We start from the raw sequence: 20,207 nt of genomic DNA, 5'->3' as shown, positions 1-20,207 counted from the left end.
ATAATTTCAAATGAGTTTTTAAATAGGATTTTATCATGTAATATATAGCAACGTTAATTAAAAGGCAAATAATAAGCTCTGTATATTACAGAACATCTCAGTTAAAGACTTATTTGTGAGTTTAATTCCATGCATTACACTTTGCCAAAAGGCTCCCTTCTCTGCAAGACGAGGCCATGAGGTACTGCCACACATAGCAGTACAATGACAGAAAAACTCCAAATGAAAGCAGTCTCAGCAATGTTGAATGACATCCCAAATGTCCTTACTTCAATGCTACAGGTTAATTTTCTAGCATCCTTCCTTAGAAATCTAAGTGTGAAAGACAACTGGAATTCAGCTATCTGCATTTAATGAGACAATTAGTTAACAGTTGTATTTTGGCACAACTGTAATTAGTCATTACTAATCAAGTAGGGAAATGTGTAACAAATAAAAAGCTATCAATCACTCACTAAATGTGAACATAAACAGTAAAGAAAATCATAGAAACATAGACTGGCTTAGGATGGAGGGGGTTGGAGGCTCCAACCCCCTGCCATGGAAGGGTTGCCAAACACCAGATCAGGCTGCCCAAGATCCCATTCAACCTGCCCCTGAATGCCTCCAGGGATGGGGCACCCACATTCTCTCTGGGAAGCCTATACAAGTTCCTCATCATACTTTGAGTAAGAAATTTCTTCCTAACATCTAACGTAAATCTACCCTGTTTCAGTTTAAAGTCACTCACCTTTGTTCTATCACCATCTACCTGTGCAAAAATTCAGTCCCTGTCCTGCTTGTAAGCTTCTTTCAAGTAATGGAAGGCCACAAGTAGGTCTCCTTGGAGTCTTCTCTTCTCCAAGCTAAACAAGCCCGGCTCCCTCACCCTTTCTTCACATGACATCTGTTCCAGCTCTCTCATCAGCCTTGTGGCCCTCCTCCGCACCCACTCCAACAGCTCTGCATCCTTCTTCTGTTGGGGGCCTCAGGCCTGGATACAGTACTCCTGGTCAGGCCTTAAAAGGGCAGAGTAGAGGGGAACAATCACCTCCATCTCTCTGCTGCCACCCCTCTTCTGATGCAGCCCTGGGTACTGTTGGCCTTTGGGCTGCAAGTGCACACTGCTAATTCACCATGCCCTTACTGCTGTGCCACTCTCTTACTGATGCAGCACGCTTACTGATGCACCATGTTTTATTTGCAGCAGTCCTGGTAGCTGTGCTCCTGAGGAGCTACTTCTGTAACTGCAGGGTATGATGCCACTGCTCCTGGCCCTGTCCCTGCCGCATCAGAGCCACTGCCATGCAGAAGGCAATGATACCCAGTAGCTCCCTGCTGAGGCAAATTCCTTGCTTCAGTGCAGAATGTGACACACCAGAGCTGTCCACCTGCAGAGAAGGATTGTTAGGGGTGGTTTTACTCCACCCCAATGGTTCTGCCACTAGTTTCAAATGTATTTTTTATTTAAATCTGTTCATTAATGTCGCATGGGTATCAGTCTCCATAGTTATGGGAAGCTCTAGTTTAACAACAAACATTTTTATCTACTGTCATGAATGTTTGATCTTATTATAATTAATTTCTATTTACTAGAATAAATTAGAAGAAACTGTGAACATACGGCCTTCAAGGATATCTATCTGGTGACATTATAAACCCCAAAGCAAAATTCACGTGTTTTTTTTTTTTTAGCAATTCAAATATTCTCAGAAAATAATAAAAAGAATTATCCAAATCAATTTTTAAATGTATACAAAAGGTAAACCTAGGTTCTCAAAACTTGCACTTGCTTTTGCTTCAATCCACTGTAGAGTCCCAAACCATTTCTACCACACTGGGAGCTTCCAATAGTATCTACACAGACATAAAAGCCCTTTTAAAAAGTATCTTATTTAACCTGTTGGCCCCAGGAAGAATGACCTGCAGCAGCCTTAGATGCTACTACACCTCAGGTGCTTCATAGCTCCTTGAAACAAATTTGGACTATTAGTGTAACCCATCCTCACTGGGGGCTGGGTAAACTTGGGCACTAATGGAGCCAGCTGAGAAGAAGGCTTGCATTCCCTTCTGCCAGTCCTCTTCTCAAGTAATAACCTTCAAGAGGAAAAAGGGAGAAAGCTAGATCTGAACATCTTACACTGCTAGGGAATCTCAGCTCCAAAAACTGCATATGGTAATAGCTAAGATTTCTCTCATTCCTTTTTAACAAGTGTCTGAGCAGAACCCTTTTCTTTAAATATGAACCCAGATTAACACACCACAACAGGAAACAGATTTTCTTTGCAAGAGGGAAGCTCTAATGGGTTGTCAACTGTAAGTGACATTTTAAACACATTTTTTGCTAAATAACAGCATAAAGATACATAGACACATTATTTTGATCTAAACAGTATTTGTTTTAGTTTGCCAAAACTCAGTTAGGAATATAATTATTTCCAACTAAACCGAAATCCATAGCAATCTCCATGCACATTTAAAAGCAATTAATTCAACTGATACCATTTTCTGAGGAAAACACCACAGCATGATTCGGGACCTTGAAAAAATCTTCAGACATTTTTGTAACTCAGTAAGCTCTTTTTTTTTTTTTTAAATGTCTCTCACATCACATAATGTATTTATCATTTGAAATAAGTAGCACTGGCTGACAATTTAAGAACACTGTGAATGCCATTTCAATGCAGTGATCTTTTATACAGCATAGCTATAAGAAGAAGGGTCAACAGTGAAATGAATATACTGGCTGGTACAACTTTTTACATGAAAAAAGGAGTAACAACAAGGTATTCAACATCAACTGTTCATTATGAACCACAAAGTAAAATAAAGATCATATAATTATACATTCTGAGGTAATTACAATCTTTTCTCTAAATTCCTTTATTTTCCCTCTTCCACTTGTTGATCTAATTCTACTTAAAAGAGCCAATGTCCTGAGTTGTATGAACGTGACAGATGATGTCTAAAGCACAGCACCACCCAAAACCAAACCCAATGTCTGAGAGCGCTGTCCAGACACTCCTTGAACTCCGACACTCAGGGCCGTGCCCACAGCCCTGTGCATCCCGTTCCACGACCACCGCCCTGTGGTGCAGCTCCTTTCCCTGACCCCCAGCTGCCCCTCCCCTGACACAGCTCCATGCCGTTCCCCGGGCCCTGTCGCTGTCACACAGAGCAGAGCTCAGCGCTGCCCCTCCGCTCCCTGTGAGGAGCTGCAGGCGCCATCAGGCCTCCCCTCAGCTCCTCTGCTCTGAGCAAACACAGGGGCCTCAGCTGCTCCTCACACGTGTATTTTCTTTAACCTCAGAATGAGCAAACTGTCAATGTTTTTTTTTCAATAGCAGCAACTCAAGGCTTTTCAAACAGTTATCTGTTTAAGACTGCCAAGTCTGTAATCAGTAACTCAAAAAGCAAGCCCTTAACTACAAGCACGCACACAAGGGAGAGAAAAGTTTCACTTCCACGTTTCTACACCCTTCAATTATAAAACAAATATTTGCAGTCTGATCTGGTTATAAAGAAATGTTATTTATAGCTAGGTTGTTCAAATTTCTAAGAACACTGGAGATGCACTTCATACGAGAAATCTAGCATCTCACACAGATTATTTAACCATACAAATAATTATTTAGAAATAATTCTAGGTTGGATATGATGAAGTGCTTTTTATTCCACTACTTTACTCTTGAAAGACGTAGACTTAAAACTTTTAAGTAGGGCAACTGAAGGAAGATACTTGCGTGGCCATGTGAGGTCAAATGCACTTTAAATTGTGTAATGAAAACAGCTCATGTGTTACCAGGAAGCTCATTATAACATCAGGTTTATATTATCTTCAGATACACTCTTAAGTATCTTACAGTCTCAAGACTCTACATTCCAATCCTGCTCACAGACAGAATAAGGTTAGTTGTGGTTCCAGGAGAGCAATGTGCAGAGCTGGTGTGTGCACTGGGTTCAAGGGAAAACAGTGAGCGCCAAGCTTCACGTTCAGATATGCCAATTTACCTTCTCATAAGAAAATACTCAATGTCATGAAGATGGCAGTAGAATTTATATTCTTTTAGAACTGATTTCCAAAATGGCAGAAGCAGGAAGAACAAAACTAATTACATACCCTTGACAAGAAAATAAATATTGACTTATCAGCTGCTGAGTAACAGAAAAAAAAAAAATCCTAGAAATAAACAGTGCAAGCTTAAACTCACCCGTTATCAGATGCTCGAACAGACTAAGCTTTCACATGTCTTTAAAGCTAAGTGAATTAAGACTAAATAAGCATTGTGATGCAGACCTCCAGGCATTCTCAGAGTATGCATCCACTATGTTTTTGCCTTTGTGCAAGTGCAGTGAGCTGGGACATTCAGGCACTCCTTGACCTTGTTCCCTGAATATTAGACTGACCTGAGAGGCATCAGAACTGTACAATCTGGGAGTACTGGAACTGTATGGTTGGGTGGAAGTTTCAGGGTTGCCTCACTTGGATTGCAGCCAGAATGGAAAGTTTTCTGACTCAATTAGCTCACAGTCCTATAAATAATGGTCCTAAGCAAAGAGACCTTTCAGCTTTCAGGATGGCAGCAGGCTGTGATCCTTGATCTTACCTGGGCTGGAACCATTATCTGGCATCTAGAGATTCATCGCTGACAAACATCAACAAAGCAGAGCCCTCTTTGGTGTACACCCTGATCATCCACTAAGAACTGGCAAAAGGGAAGGGTGAGTAGCTCACTGGTGTGGGGTAAGTCCTGAAACTTAGAAACTGAATTTAGAAACATCCTTCCAATACTCTTTAGTAAGTCACACGTGAAATCTGCCATTCTTGAGCCTTCAAGTAAGTCACTGTATTTGACTGTAGGAAATCCCATTGGATCACTGTGTTAAATTGGCTGATTAAGTGCCACTGGAAATCACACAATTTGGTTTCCCAATTTATCATAAAATAAATAATAAATTATTATTCCTAAATTGCTGCTAAGCCAGAGTTGACTGAAAATCTATATGTACAAATTGGCATTGTTGGCAGGATGGCAAAGAGTATCACTGATTACTTATAGAGGCATAGTATGAAACTGAACCCCAGCTTCCAAGAAGAATGAACCCGGAATTATTGGTATGATAGGAAAGAGGCAGAGAAGCAGCTGGATGCTGCAAGTGGTTCTATAGAGATAGGGAGATATTCGCAAAATCTAGGTTTCTATCTAGATGTTAACAAAACTTAAAAGAAACAAGACCAAAAAATGGAAATAGAAGATAGGAACACAATTGAATCATCATTATCTTTGCAGTTTAACAACTACAAGAACAGTCACAAAAACAAAGGGAAGAATTGCAAGACCTGAAGTAAGACTGCATAGTGGTCAGAAGACATTAGATCTGCCCGTTCAAGCAAAAGCTTATCAGTAAACAAGTAATAATACCCTATATTTATATATGTGTGTGTGTGCATGCTATATATATATACATATATATGTATGTATTTGTAAATATATACATACATACATATATATATATATATATATATATTTCTACTTTGTCCTGAAGTACTACTGGAAAAGACTTTTTCATAAATACAAGAGCAAAAATGTTAACACAACCAGAAGCTGTGAAGCTGAATGTGTGATTCTGATGGCAGAGTTAAAATTCTTAGTGTAAACAGAACAAGTGTTGTGTGTTAAACTACTAAAATTAATTTCTGGCTCCCAGATGAGAAGCACATACAGGCTACTTGCTTTAGCAACCATAAATTGTCAAGAAAAATATTTCTGGTTTAGATGTTTCAAACCTGACCACAGTACCTGTTCCTTTGGTTAAAACACTGAACCCAACCGTGGTAAAAATAGGGAGGTACAGTGTGTACGTTTTGTACAGTCCCTGTACTGCCTAATTCAGAACTATTAATGCATAAACATTCAGTTTCTGTTACAGCACAGGGTGGTTTTTCTAAAGTTATAGCAAATTTGGAAAAATAACACATTTTCTTTTTCATTCCCAACTGTTCATACTGCACATGAAGAGATATATCAGATGCTGCAGAGAATCAAGAAGGATGGAGATTATTGATGGTCGGAAGTCCTACTTGGATGGTCTTCTACAACAACGGAAGCACTAAACATAATGCTGTATCTCACTGTGATTTTACTGCTTTTGGTTATATTTTGCTTGTTGTTAACTATTGCTTTACATATCAAGGTCTGGAGAATGGCTAGACAAGCTGTGCTGCTGAAAGGACTTCTTTAAGTGTTCTACATCCCCTACATTTTCAATTTATATAATTGGTCATGTAAAAATAAAAAAAATAAGCATTGTCCATTTATAGGCACAAAGGCAAGAGGTGACTACACCATCACTCCGACTGAGATTACTCATGGGGTGGCCTGTGGTGGTGCAGAACACCTGCCATCTCCGGGTAAGCCTCAACAGTGTTTTTGCCTTTGTGTAAGTGCAATGAGCTGGGACACTCAGGCACTCCTTGATTATACCTTAAGTTCCTGCTCCTTGAATCACAGCCTGATCAGAGAGGAGCCAAGACTGTACTGGAACTGTATGGCAGGGAGAAATTTCCAGGATTGCCTCAGTTGGATTGTGGCCTGAAGGAAAAGTTTTCTGACTAACATCAATTATCTCACAGTCCTATAAATAATGTTACTAATCAAAGAGTCCCTTGAGCTCTTAGGCTGGCAGCAGCCTGTGATCCTTGGTCTGGCTGGGACATGTTTCAGGGTAAGCATTTTGAGATTCACTTTTGACCGACACCAATGAAAAAGAACCCTCTCTGGGGCAGATCCCAGTTGTCCACTGAGAGCTGGTAAATGGAAAGGGTGCATAGGTCAGTAGGGGGAAGGCAGTCCTCAAATAAGTAGCTGAGTTCAAAAATGTCCTCTCCAACACTCTACAAATAAGTCTCATGTGAACCTTGCCATTCTCAAATATTTAACTAAGTCATTGTATTTGATTGTAGTGAATTCCAATAGATTACTGTGTTAAATTGGCCGATAATTAAGTGCTGATTAAGAGTCACTAAGAATCATACAATCTAATCTTGTGATTTATCGTAGAAATATTAATAAATCCTAAATTGCTGCTAAACCAGAGTTGATGAAAAATCTATTCACAGTGAATTTGAATTCAATCTACTTAAATGCTTCATGTTAGCATTTTTTGGTTCTCGTGCTTTTATTCAGGTCAACTAAATATTTCTAAAATCTCTAATGAAACAAAAAAGGGAGAATGAACAGCATTCCTTGATCCAGCAATAAAATTACCCCATGTACAGCAACTTTCTGAATCTCTGTCCAAACATTCACAATTTGTTCCCGGTACCTCTTAGAGCTATTCATTCATTTTCCACATCCACATTCACTGAGAGTAAGTACATCTTGACTCTCTTAAGAATTCGTATTGTTGTTATTGTTATTTAACTGATTGCACAAAACTGCAATTGTTGAAATCTGCAGGTGAGGATGACAAAAGATGGATGTCATGGTTGAACTCCAGAGGGCTTCAAGTACGTTTCTAATACATGTTTAACTCAGTAAAGGTACTTTTTCTCAGTGGCCGGCTTACTAAATCTGAGAAGAGCTTTTTCTGCGATCTTCTTGTTTGTCAAATGTAGAAACTCAATAACCCTGTGGCACAGTGTTTGAGCTTTTTCCCCGCATTGAATTCAGAAGCAACAGCTGATTGAGAAAAATCAGCAGAATTGCTAGAGCGAAAAAAAATACCTTACAAAATCCGTAAGCAAACAACCACATCCCTTCACCCCAAATAGTAACCTGAAACAGATACATAAATGTTTCAAAGAAGAAAAACATCTGGTTTAAATTACGTCTTTAAAACATACCACAAGATCATAAAAGCTTAGCACACATAAGATATGCTAGAGCTGCATTTGCATATATATTTCTTTTAAAATCTTCTTACCTCTCCCACAACTTCAATAATGTCACCAACTTTTAATTCCAGTTCATCCTCATTTTGAGGCAAATAACTGAAAGCCACCTGACATCTTCTTCGTCTGTTCCTCTCTCCTAGCGAAAATTAAGGAAATAAGAAAATCATAAGAAAATGAAAGAAAATTTCATATCAAACACAAACCATGCAAATTGATTCAAGATTAAAAATAATCATTATTATATGCAACATTATGAAAATAGCAAAATATTTTCAGCATTTGCAATACTTAAGTCTATTAATCTAGAATTATTTTCTCAAAAGATGGTGGAGGAAAGGTTTCTGAGATTATTTACTTCAACTATTTTTATAATCTGAATCAATTAATAATGCCTCATCTGAGTGAAAATGGATTGTGGTAACTTTTTTTTTCCTTTCTGTGATATTCCTGAACAGTCAAAATTTAACCAATAGATTATAATTCCTCATTGACAAAATGAGCAAATTTTATCCAGTGGATCTTTTTACGTGTATTTGCTAAAAATGAGATTCTTGGCTAATGCTCTATACAAATGGTGCAGGCAACTCCAGAAACTGAATGGGTAGAGGAGAGGCTGCAAAACTATGTGTGGCTTTTGTTCTTACAGAAACATAGTCTCAAAAAATTGCTTCATCTTGTATCTTTAGTTTCCCATAATTCCCTCACAGGTATACATGTATCTGATGAACTTTTTTTTTTTTTTTTTTAACATATTCCTTTTTGTACATATATATACATATGTATGCATGTATATGTATTTACATGCACATTTTTAAACTGCACGTTCGTGAATTAATATTGTCATAGAATCATAGAATGACTTGGATCAGAAGGGACCTAAAAGATTGTCTAGTTCCAATTCCCCTGCTGTGGACAGGGTTGCCGACCATATTAGACTGCCCAGAAACCCATCAAGTCTGGCCTAGAACATCTCCAGGGATGGGGCATCCACGGCTTCTCTGGGCAGCCTGTGCCAGTGCCTCACCACCCTCTGAGTAAAGAAAACACAAGGAAAGGTCATCCCAAAGATCCCTTTCCCCCTGAAGAAGGTTAGTGTGGTCAATGTAGGTCAATATTGATAGTCAACCAGCCACTGGAAACGGCAGTATCAGCCAGATTTCTCTCTAGGTTGAATGTCCAGGTTCCTGTGAGAAACTGCTAAGTGTCTGTGGATGGAAGGCTGCAAACAGGCTTGAATTGATACTCTAATTAAGCGTTAAGACCCTTGATTTGACCCTTGTGCCATCACAAGTTTGAAGACATAAATTAAAAGATCAGTTCCATAATACTATTTGCCAAATCCACTGGCATACATTTAAGTTATAGTTGTATGACTTGTAGCAAAGTGGAGACATACTGGAAAGAGTTCAATATACAATCATGAAGATGCTTAAAGGACAGGAGCATCTTCTCTGTGAGGAGAAGCAGTGAGAGCTGGGACTCTTCAGCCTGGAGAAGAGGAGACTCTGTGGGACCTAACGAATGTGTATAAATACTTCAAGGGAGGGTTCACAGAGGATGGATCCAGGTTTTTTTCAGTGATGCCTAGAGCCAGGACAGAGGCAACGGGCACAAACTGAACACAGGAGGTTCCCTCTGAACACCAGGCAGCAATTCTGAGATGTGCAGGTGATAAAGCACCAACAGGCTGCCCAGAGGCTGTGCAGTCTCCTCTTTGCTCCAAGAGCCGCCCTGCTGTGGGCCTGACACATGGGCCTTTGACTAAGTGCACTATGACAGTAGTTTTCACAGCTTCTGAATTTCTGGATGAGTGGCAAGTTTTGAATGATAAAATTAAACACAGAATCATAGAATTGGAAGGGACATTTAAAAGTCATTTAGTCCAACTCCTAATAATAACAGCATAATGCAACATAACCCGACTTGCTCAAATTGGCTTTTTTTTTCTCCACCTACAGAAGACTGATCATCCTTCACCTTCTAAACTAAAATGGACCTAAATCGACAACTTTACACAGCCACATTCAGAATAAAATAAAAACCTTCCATATCAAGTGCTTCTTTTGTTGTACAAAAGTAAGAAAGCAGCTACTTTTCCTGAAGATAACATTCCCACTTTGACTTCTAACATCAAGCAAGGACCGTTGCCTGATGTGATAGATGTCAGTTGGCATACTATTTAATAATAGTGTCACTCCTGGAGAATATTTTTGAGCTCACTAAGAGGAAGAATAAACAGTTCTGGAACTTAATAACAGAACTGCATGAATCCTTCACGTTCCCACCCTGTGATTTTTTTTATTACTGCTATAGAGAATCTTGAGAAAGTCTGCACTTATCTGTTAGCCTCTTGCTGTCTCTCTGCTCTCCCATTCTTCCTGAATTAAATCTTTCTTTAAAGAAATAGATAAGTTGAAAGTAGCACACCAACAAAAGGCTTAAGTATCAACCTGTTCCTCTCTTTGGTCTAAAGCAAGACACAACCCATCCAGTAGCAAATACCTTTGGGTTTAAGGAGAAGTTGCTGTTGGGGACCCTATACTTGCTAACATTTGGGCACTGCAGTTCTTGAACAGTGCAGGAAATGGATGAAGAATCTCTACAGCAAAGAGTCATCTATTTTTATTTACACCAAAGTATGAGTTTTCTAAGAAAACAGAGCTGATAGGAAAAGAAAGAAGACTGAAGAAATAGTGGAAATATAAAAAATATTAGTAAAGAAAAACTTCCTTTTTGCAAATATACTATTCTCAGCTCAGCACCACAGCTTTTTTGTATGTTTTTTTCTTAACTAGCACAAAGTCTCCAAAGGCAGCATGCTGAGGAAGCACAAAGGATCAACAGGGACAGCTAATAAGCAGCTTAGACTGAAAAACTGAAGTCTCAGTCTTCTCTTGGCATTTTCCCTTCTGCTAATATTGCCACTTATTGCAGAGTACTTTACAGTTTAGTTTAAACTGTTAATCATCTGAGATCTAAATGATGCACTGTAACTTTGAAGTGTAAGAAATGTGACAAACATAAATTGATTTTAAACCATATTGGGCAGTAAATCTGCAATGAAGATTGTAGATATTTTCTAATCTTACTTGTGGTTTTTTTTCTGACTTTTAAATTAATGAAGATTTTTGCATCTTTCTCCACGCTAGAGCATAAACTGAGTTACTTGGTAGCGAAAAGTTACTAACTGGTAAGAAGGCAGGTAATAAATCTAGTACTTTAAAAATCAGGAAAGGTTGTTGCAAAGTCATCAAGGGCTTTTAGAAACTTTAAAAGAAATAATAATAATAAATAGCTCAGTAAACTTTTATTGGAGAAGTGTAACAATCTGTAGCAAGTAACCTGCTGCAGGCAAACACCACACTGTGCTCTTCCCACTGGTTGCAGTTCTAGACTTTTTAATTTCCTAACTGTAGCTCAACATCAAAAGTGTTTGGAAAGCAAAACGTCTATGAGTTGCAGTTGGGAACTGTTTGGAACAAGCAGTCATACAGAAATAACATCTCTCTCCCTGTTGAAAAATGTTGGCTTTCATTTACACAGTTACAATAAACCATGAAGAAAAAACATGCACATGCCTAATTTGTGCAGTCTGTTCTTAAAATACATTATGCAGCTACAGAAGAACCTGCTGCAAAGCATACTGCATCTGAAGCAATGACACCAAGAGCTTGACCGCTGCAAAGCAGGTTGGTCTTTGCTCCGCTCCTTCGACAGGCTGTGTTGAAGCCACTGAACCTGGCATTGTGAAGGTCTACCAAGGGAGGAAAAAAATGCACCTTGGATAAACTGCAAAAGCTGCAATGTGGTTGTCTACCTTGTTTGCAGCTGCTAATTGTCAGCTCCTGGTCACCCTACCTGTGGTTACTGTCGCTGTGTGACCAGCCTCTCTGATTATTCCCCAGAGAGTTTCACTCTGAGCAAAACCTGGTAGCTTAGAAGTGTAAGCACTAGACTTAAAGTAGCTCCATTTTTTCTTTATTCTAAGATTCACATAGCTGTCCCTGGGGTGGATGTCTCAATCGGAGCCCATCACTCAGGAGCAGAGAGAACCTAATACCTCCAGAGGACAGTTAGCATCACTGTAAAACAGATGACTAAAACGTATCAGATGAACTCTCCGGAGAGGCCTTTTTCTACTGGTGTGATGAGATGAGGCTTCAGCTTGACCTTTAAAATGTCTAAAGCTAGGACAAATGGAAAAAAGAATGAACACACATTTAAAAACTTCGAAGGAACAAATCTAGTTATGTTTTCAAAGTGATGTTTGATTGCGTTATAAAAACAGTGTGTTTGTCCCTAGTAGCAGGAGACTGGGCCTTGATTCAAAAGAGCCTCCTCCAGTTGAGTGCATGCAGCAGTGGTTTCCAGAAAGCCTGCTGCTTACTGATGCCAATGTCTTTATGCCTGTGCTGTTAATATCAGTGAAAACCACATGGTGACTGTCACTAGCAGGTCCATCAACTGCACAAATCCCATTTATTCTATGACAAGAGAACAAGTTCAGCAACCTGTTCCGTGATACTGCCATAAGAAGCAAAAAACTACAGAAAAAAAAACACCCATGGAGCAAACACGTGTATCTCTCCTTGACAAAATGTCAACCCAAATGGTTTATAATCTCTTCAAAACTAGGCCACAGAGTTTTGTAATTAGGTCTGTTTTGAAAAGACACATATTGACACCGCAGCAGCTCAGACAATCCAACTGAATTGCTCCGCATTTCCTTTTATTTTAAAGGTGCGTTGCTATGGAAATCGCCATGGGTTATGTTGGGGACTGAGAGGCTTGAGTCAAGCTTTGTTGTGTGTGGAGCCTAAAGATACTTCAGTCAAATCTAAATATTTTAAATACAGTAAAGCACATCACAGCCCCTGCAGGCCAATACACTCCTCTCTGCCCTGGGCCTGCTGAGCAGGCATGGGGGAACCATTGGGGGAAACAGATCCAGTGGGCCATATGTAAAGCAGATGCAAAGCAATTGAACTCAGTACCTCTGCGTGAGAAAGAAGCCCCTTTCTAGCAGGTCAATTGTGAGGAAAATGACAAGTTTGAGGAAAAGTTTCCTATCTTCTACTTCACATTCCCATGTGTGCAGCAGAATCTGTCGATCAGTTGCACTTCCCATCCTTCCAGCCTGCAGAGATAAATCTGCAGCTGAGGGGAACAGGTTCAGGATACAGTGTCTTCTGGTGAGGCACGCAAGAGTGCGATATGACTCAGATAGAAACTAGTTCTAAATTTAATGTGCAAGGAGACAAAAGGCTAGTACTGTACAAATAAGAGGCCATATATATGATGATGGCTATTTTGGACTGCCAGCCTAGATGGTTAATACCATTTTTGTTTCTTTCTTCTTTTTTTTTTTTTAAATTATAAATCACCAAATTGTGTATATTAAATGCAAATGTTAAGAAAAAGGTTAAGCTACAAGCTTACTTCTGGGAAAAATTCTTCTTAAAAGCACTACCCTGACTAGGTGCTTTTGAAAAACAAACCTTACCTAGTTAAGGGCAAACAGTAGTTTAAATATATATATATTATTTTTGTAAAGCATATGGAAGATAGCGTTGAAAGATTCAAAATCCTGATCACACTCAATGTTAATGTTGACTTTGTCATTATCTTCCATAAGACAAAGAACTCATCTTAAACCCACTCACAAGCAGAAGTACTATTTAGATTTTGAAAGATTTTAAACCAGGTTTGCCAATTTCCAATTTCAATCTTTTCCTGAAGGATTTTGGCAGTGTTTTTCCGACCTGGGATGTGATATGTCAATTCCAATCCCTTCATCAGCCACATGCTGTTAGAATGCTTTTGGCCAGATGACAAAATATCCTGACTGCAGACTGTTCCCTGTCTAGCAAAAAACAGAAGTAAGCTGAGTAAGTGAACATTTTAAGAGCGAAAAAATGTGTTTTGTTTTGTTTGTTTTTTATTTGTGAAACTACACCAGAAAACTGCAAGGAGGAGCAATGGGAGGAAGAATATTTAAGGTGCTTCCAGTACTCCACCCAACATGTTATGTAAAACTGCTGTGCTTTTCTAAAAGTAGATGAACTGGAAAGTGCTCTGCTTTGATGTGTGCAGCTGAATCATGGAGATTGCAGGACTCCATTAAATACATTTAAGCTACAAGATAATGTGCCGTCACTCTAAGTAATGTATTACTATGAGTGTGTTGAAGCTTTACTGCTATTGAGGAGTTGTTGCTGCCCTCAGAAAATCATTAAAGTTGGAAAAAACCTCTAAAATCTAGTCCAGCTGTCTACCTACCACCAATATTGCCGACTACACCATGTCCCTAAGAATTACATCTATGCTTTCCTTGAACACCACAAGGGATGGTGACTCCACCACCTCCCTACACAGCCTTTTCCAACACCTCACCACACTTTCCAAAAAGAAATTCTTCCTAGTATCCAACCTGAACCTCCCCTAGTGCAACTTGAGGCCATTCCCTCTCATCCTATCACGTTACTTGGGAGAAGAGGCCGACCACCCACCTCACCACAACCTCCCTTCAGGCAGTTGTAGAGAGCGCTGAGGTCTCCCCTGAGCCTCCTCTTCTCCAGACTGAACAATCCCCGTTCCTTCAGCCACTCCCCATAAGACTTGTGCTCCAAACCCCTCACAGTTTCAATGCCCTTCTCTGGACAAGCTCCAGGGCCTCAAATTCTTTCTTCTAGTGAAGAGCCCAAAACTAAACACAGTACTTGAGGTGCAGCCCCATCAGAGCTGAGTATAGTGACACAGTCACCTCCCTGCACCTGCTGGCTGCACTAATTCTGACATAGGCCAGGATGCCATTGGTTTCTTGGCTGCCTGGGCATACTACTGGCCCATGTTCAGCTGAGCATCAACCAACATCCCCAGATCCTTTCCCTCCATGCAGTGTGCCAGCCACCCTCCCCAAGGCGTTAGCACTGCCTGGGGTTGTTGTGACCAAAGTGAAGGACCTGGCACTTGGTCTTGTTGAATTTCATCCCACTGGCCTCAGCCTATCGATCCAGTCCGTCCAGGTCTTTCTGTAGAGCCTTCCTACCATCAGGCAGATTGACTCTTCCCCCTGACTTGGTGTCATCTCTTTCTAGACTCCACAGCAGCACTTCCAGGTTTCAGCCACTAGATTGCTCCTGAGAGTTTTGTAACTAAGATTTGTTTGTAACAATGAACATGAAACCCTCAATGACATTGTTATGTCATCACATTTTAATACACATGCACAGTCAGAAGAATATAAGACTTCGTATAATTCAATAAATTCATTCTTTGTTTGAAAACATGCAGTCTTACTACAGGTATGAAGCTTTCCCAGAACAGCAGTAATTACTGGAAGTGACTTAGAGCAGAAACCTAGCACCAGTGGCTATATGCTTTTAGGAGAAAACCATTAACTGAGAACTGCGTCACTTCTGTATGACACTGTGTGCCAGGCTTGTGCATCAGACAGATAGAACTGAAATATCGATGAAGCCATAATCATTATTGAAGTCTAACCTGAAGCAAAAGCAAATGGTATAAAAAAAAAAACCTGTAAACAAACTCAAAAGATAGCTGCACAGTTTAACCATAGAAACCTACATCATTATTTATTTATTTATTTATTATTTTTAGCCTGAAATGTACTGTATGCATATAAAATGCATGGACACTTCTGTCAGTGTAATACAAGAATGCAGCCAAAGTATCACACCATAACCAAAAAATTGGACAAAGTGGGTCCAAATTTCAACAGGAACACTTGCCACACAGCCTGTATTATTATGGTGTCTTTTATGGGGAAAGCATAAAATACTGTATTAACCTCATCACATGCAGAAATGAAAATGTGCACGTTCATCTAAGCTACAAGTCTAAATCTTGTATCTTTTAAGCTTCATACTGTTAGTGACTATTTTGGATCAGCAGCACATGTGGAACACTCCTTAATAAAATGAAAATTGGAACTTGCTGGCAGGGTTTCAGAAAACGTTTTGAAACTGCAGTTAAAAAGCAGTTACACAGTCCTGATAAACACTGGACAGGCTCCCTTAGCTTGTCATCACTTTGAAAATCAACCATTCCTACAGAGGGAAGAGATGCAAGAATAGCCCTCAGCAGAAAGTGTTGGTTTGATAGCACCTCTTGTCAAAGAAGCCATTACCTCGCCCATTCTCAACAGTAAAAATTTGTTGCTTGTTTTAGTGTCTTTCAGTGCCAAGAAGCACCAAGTATTTCTGTCCTCATAGTGATACTGGCAAGTCAAGGAATGTTTCAGCAGTGTAACTGTGTGACTTATTCTACTGCCACAAGCACTACGTCCCGTGCCTTGTAATAGGATTCACCATCATCCCCTATGCAGTTAACATCTGATGGAGATGGGGGGGGGGGGATGGCTGTTACCAACACAAAATCTTGCACATAGCTTTATATTTGGTTTCTTTTCTCATATTCAGAACATTTTAAAGGATAAATTATAGAAACAGACTTTTAAACTAGCTAGCATATAATTCATAAGAAACAACTTTGCAATGAGCTTCAAGAAATACTGCAGATAATACAATATCTGTATCAATAAATTAGAACTTCTAAAGAGAAAGAGGCACACAAACTTGGAATACTCATTTTTGGATGGTAGATAAAGTTTCAGAATGCTAGAACAGGAACACAACAAGACTTATAATTGGCCCATAAAAGCCCTTTTCTCTTTCTACTGGCATTCTACAGACCTAAAGTTGTCACTGGATAATTGCAGTTATTCCCTCAGCCACGTTTTGAGATCCAGTTGATTACTTAACTCTACTGCTTTTTTGTATTGCTCTCTTGAGAAAGTGTTTGAATAAACCAGATTTAAACGTGAATTGCTGCTGCACCTTGCTCACTACTCATGTTCCATTCCATAATCCTCACCACTTAAATTGCCTGCAAATGGTAACACTTCACAAAATAAAGGGAATGAGTGCAAATAGCTCTAATTGTGAAACCACTGTGCAATTCAGCTTGTGTTCTCCTCATTTTAAGTAATAGGATTTCAATCAAACTGAATGGATTCCTACACAGTGAACTCCAAAATTACTAACTTTGTACTTCAAAACTGCTGTCTTGAAAAATGACTTTTGTCCAACTTAAAAAAATCCTCCAGAATGGTTTTTAAAACTATGGCTTTTTTTTCTAAAAGAATGCAATAAAACTGTGCTAGTTTATTTTAGTCGTTGGCAACCCTGCCCACAGCAGAGGCACTGAAACTAGCTGATCTTTGAGGTCCTTTTCAACTCAGGCCATTCTATGATTCTATGATTTTCAGCCACCAGACTATCAGTGCTTTTTGACAGGTCCTCCACCTGCGTAAAGATATTACAGAGCAAGTCTTACTCTAACCTCTGCTACACTAATTTCAAGTAAGCCTTTTTTTTTTAATCAAGGGCTAAAAATCTATCACCAGGATTTAATTTGCAGTCCAGCAGCTAACAGTATGCATCAAATACGCCTCAAAAATGATGGACAGATGCAACAAACACAGCGACTCATTTTCATGTTGCTGCACTCACGAGAGCTATTGCAAAATGAGCACCTGCAATAAAACACCACCACCTAACAAAAAACAAACATCTCTTTCATACTGGGCACTTAGAACATCAGTCAGATTTTTAATCTGGAATCTCATTTTTCTTTAGAGTATTTATATAATTTCAGTATTTATTTGGAAACAATTACAGGCAACAAAGTTCAATGAGAAAAAAAAACAACAATCATAAATCCACAGAGAGAGCAGACATCACCTTCCTGTTCAGAGATATACTTAAATTCTAGGAAACTACATATCATTTGCCTTGAAATGCAAGTCTAGATAAATCCCAAATTCAAGGAAGCTTGTATGTGAAATGAGGACATTCCCTGGTAAACTGGGGAAATATCTTGCTTGGTTCAATGAAATGGGTCTGATTCTGCAGCTGTAACGTGGCGACAAGTCCTCACTTGTACAGAAACCCTCTCGCATGTGTCTTCCACAGCAACTAAGCTGTGACATCCTCAACATGTAGCAGAGAACAGTGCTGCTCCCTGAGCTGGAGACACACAGCAGCTCAGCAGGCGAGGTGATACAACGATCTGTCCTTCAGCTCAGCTAAAAGGAGAACGCACCAGGAGGAGCCCTCAATTGCACTCCTCATGTTAAGACTTGGTATTATTTCTCAGCTAACAGTGTGAAAATGCTATAATCCAAAATAACCTGCCACTTTAAAAAGCATGATATGCTGTGCTTTGCTATTTGTGGGTTGCCCAGGTGACTGGGAATACAAGTTCAAGAGACCAAGAAATAAACAGGATAAATAAATCACAGAATCACAGAAGCTTAGGGGTTGAAAGGGACTTCTGGAGATCATCGAGTCCAACCCCCTTCTGAAGTAGGCTCCCTACAGTAGGTTGCACAGGAAAGAAGGTGGGTTTTGAATATCTCCAGAAAGGGAGATACCACCACCTCTCTGCACCCGTTCCAGTGCTTTTTCACCTTCAAGCAAACAATTTCCTCCTTGTGTTTGTATAGAACTTCCCACACTCCAGTTTGTGCCCACCAACCCTTGTTCTGTTACTGGGCACTGCTGAAAAGAGCCTGGCCTCATCCTCTAAACATCTGCCCTTCATATACTTATAAGCATTAGGATCTCCTCCTGGTTTTCTCTTCTCCCAGCTCTCTCTTGTTTGAAGCCCAAGAAATGGTTAGCTTTATGAGAGCTAAGCAAAAGGCAGGTTTCCCAAAAGGCATCTTGGCACTGAAATTGAAAAGTAACAGTCAAGTGTTCCCCAACTTCACTGTAAATGAACAGTGCCACACAAGATAGTCCTTCTACAAGCGGAGGAAGAGTATTTCTGTGTCAGCCAAATCAGACATGTATCACTATCCTCCAAAACTGAGCAACAGAAATGTGAAAACAGAATGGAAGGAAAAGGCTCTGTTTTGGCAAGTCACCAGCCCACATACTCTGTGCAGGGGCAGAACAAACATCTCCAAGCAGTGCTGGAGAAAGGGAGGCAAGTGTTTCATGATACCTGCATCTTGCTAGCATCTTCAGCTTTTGGTGGTGAGAAACTCTGAATGCCACAGAATTGTTTCCAGATTTTCTTGGTTGTTCCCATTATTCAAACAAAGCTTTGTGGTATTGATAAGCATTCCTTTTCATCAAATTAAACTGACAAAGCAGCAGTTTGCGACAAGAATGCTGCTAGCAATTTAGTTCTTTCATAATGCCATTTTCAAATGATGCCAGATAGACCGTGACAATTCACACAGAATCACAGAATGGCCCAGGCTGGAAGAGACATCAATGATCATGAATTTCCAAACCCCTCACCACAGGCAGGGCCACCAACCTCCCCATTTAATACTGGACCAGGCTGCCCAGGGCCCCATCCAACCTGGCCTTGAACACCTTCAATGTCGGGGCACCCACAACCTCTCTGGGCAGCCTGTTCCAGCACCTCACCACTTTCTCTGTAAAGAACTGACATCCAACCTAAATCTTCCCTCCTTCAACTTAAAACCATTTCCCCTTGTCCTGCTGTTATCCACGCTTTCAAAGAGCTGACTCCCCTCCTGTTTATAGGCTCCCCTTAAGTACCGAAAGGCTGCAATTAGGTCACCCCACAGCCTAGAAGGTTTAACATTCAATTATTTCATGGCTGCTTTGTACCTTAAGTTCTCATAGAGAGCAGGTCATACACCTTAAAATCTGCTAGGGAGCATACATTCAGAGGCTTATAGCCCTAAGTGGGAGGGATTTGCTCAATTGTTAACATGAATGCCAAGGTAGCAACACATAGGAGCAGCAGGAAATCAAACAGTCAGTAATAAATGGCACATTTTCTTCAAGAAAGAAAAATATGCATGACAATGGCTGGGCAAACCACTTCCAAAAGTTAGTTTAAACATTCAGTGTAGTTGCTGTTGTGCCGTATCCCGGTTACTTCATGTCAAACTCCCCTAAGATTTTCTTTCTTGCTTCCAGGCATGCTTCATTTAATTCTCCCACCTTGACTTTCTGAGCTTATTTTCAGTACATCACTTCCTACATTAAAAAGTTCCACTGGACAACTGAGGTCCTTTAAGCTCACCTCCTGCAATCACCTCAAGCAATCTCAGGTATCTGTACTTCACTATGGAGTTCGGAGAGAGAAGCCAGCTACACTACCATTGCTTTTAATGCATGTGTTTTATTACAAAAAAACATACTAAGCACTACAGGCAAAACTTTTAAATTATACCATGTTCACTGACTTATGTTCTAGACGCTAATAAGTAGCCTGCATTTTTCTCCACTGTGCCTACAACTTCATTTCACTGTATACACAT

At 39.8% G+C, this 20,207-nt stretch overlaps 1 protein-coding gene and 1 long non-coding RNA gene across 7 annotated transcripts in view; one reads left to right on the top strand and one right to left on the bottom strand.

The window, feature by feature from the left end:
* SH3KBP1 (SH3 domain containing kinase binding protein 1) overlaps positions 1 to 20,207 on the bottom strand; it is a 225,486-nt gene that overhangs the window by 97,686 nt on the left and 107,593 nt on the right. For all 6 annotated transcript variants that reach the window (XM_085211162.1, XM_085211170.1, XM_085211146.1 and 3 more), the window contains one exon: positions 7,906 to 8,012. In XM_085211162.1, the coding sequence (XP_085067288.1) occupies positions 7,906 to 8,012 (107 nt within the window). The remainder of the gene's footprint in view (positions 1 to 7,905; positions 8,013 to 20,207) is intronic.
* Positions 4,433 to 7,261, top strand: LOC104915011 (uncharacterized). Its single transcript, XR_796210.4, has 3 exons — positions 4,433 to 4,701; positions 5,271 to 5,392; positions 5,999 to 7,261. It is a non-coding gene; the product is annotated as an uncharacterized LOC104915011 (long non-coding RNA).

This window comes from Meleagris gallopavo, chromosome 1 (assembly GCF_905368555.1).
Source record: "Meleagris gallopavo chromosome 1, MGAL_WU_HG_1.1, whole genome shotgun sequence".
In the NCBI taxonomy this organism is placed as follows: domain Eukaryota; kingdom Metazoa; phylum Chordata; class Aves; order Galliformes; family Phasianidae; genus Meleagris; species Meleagris gallopavo.
Note: the sequence above shows the minus strand (reverse complement) of the source record. Positions and strands in the feature narration are given on the sequence as shown.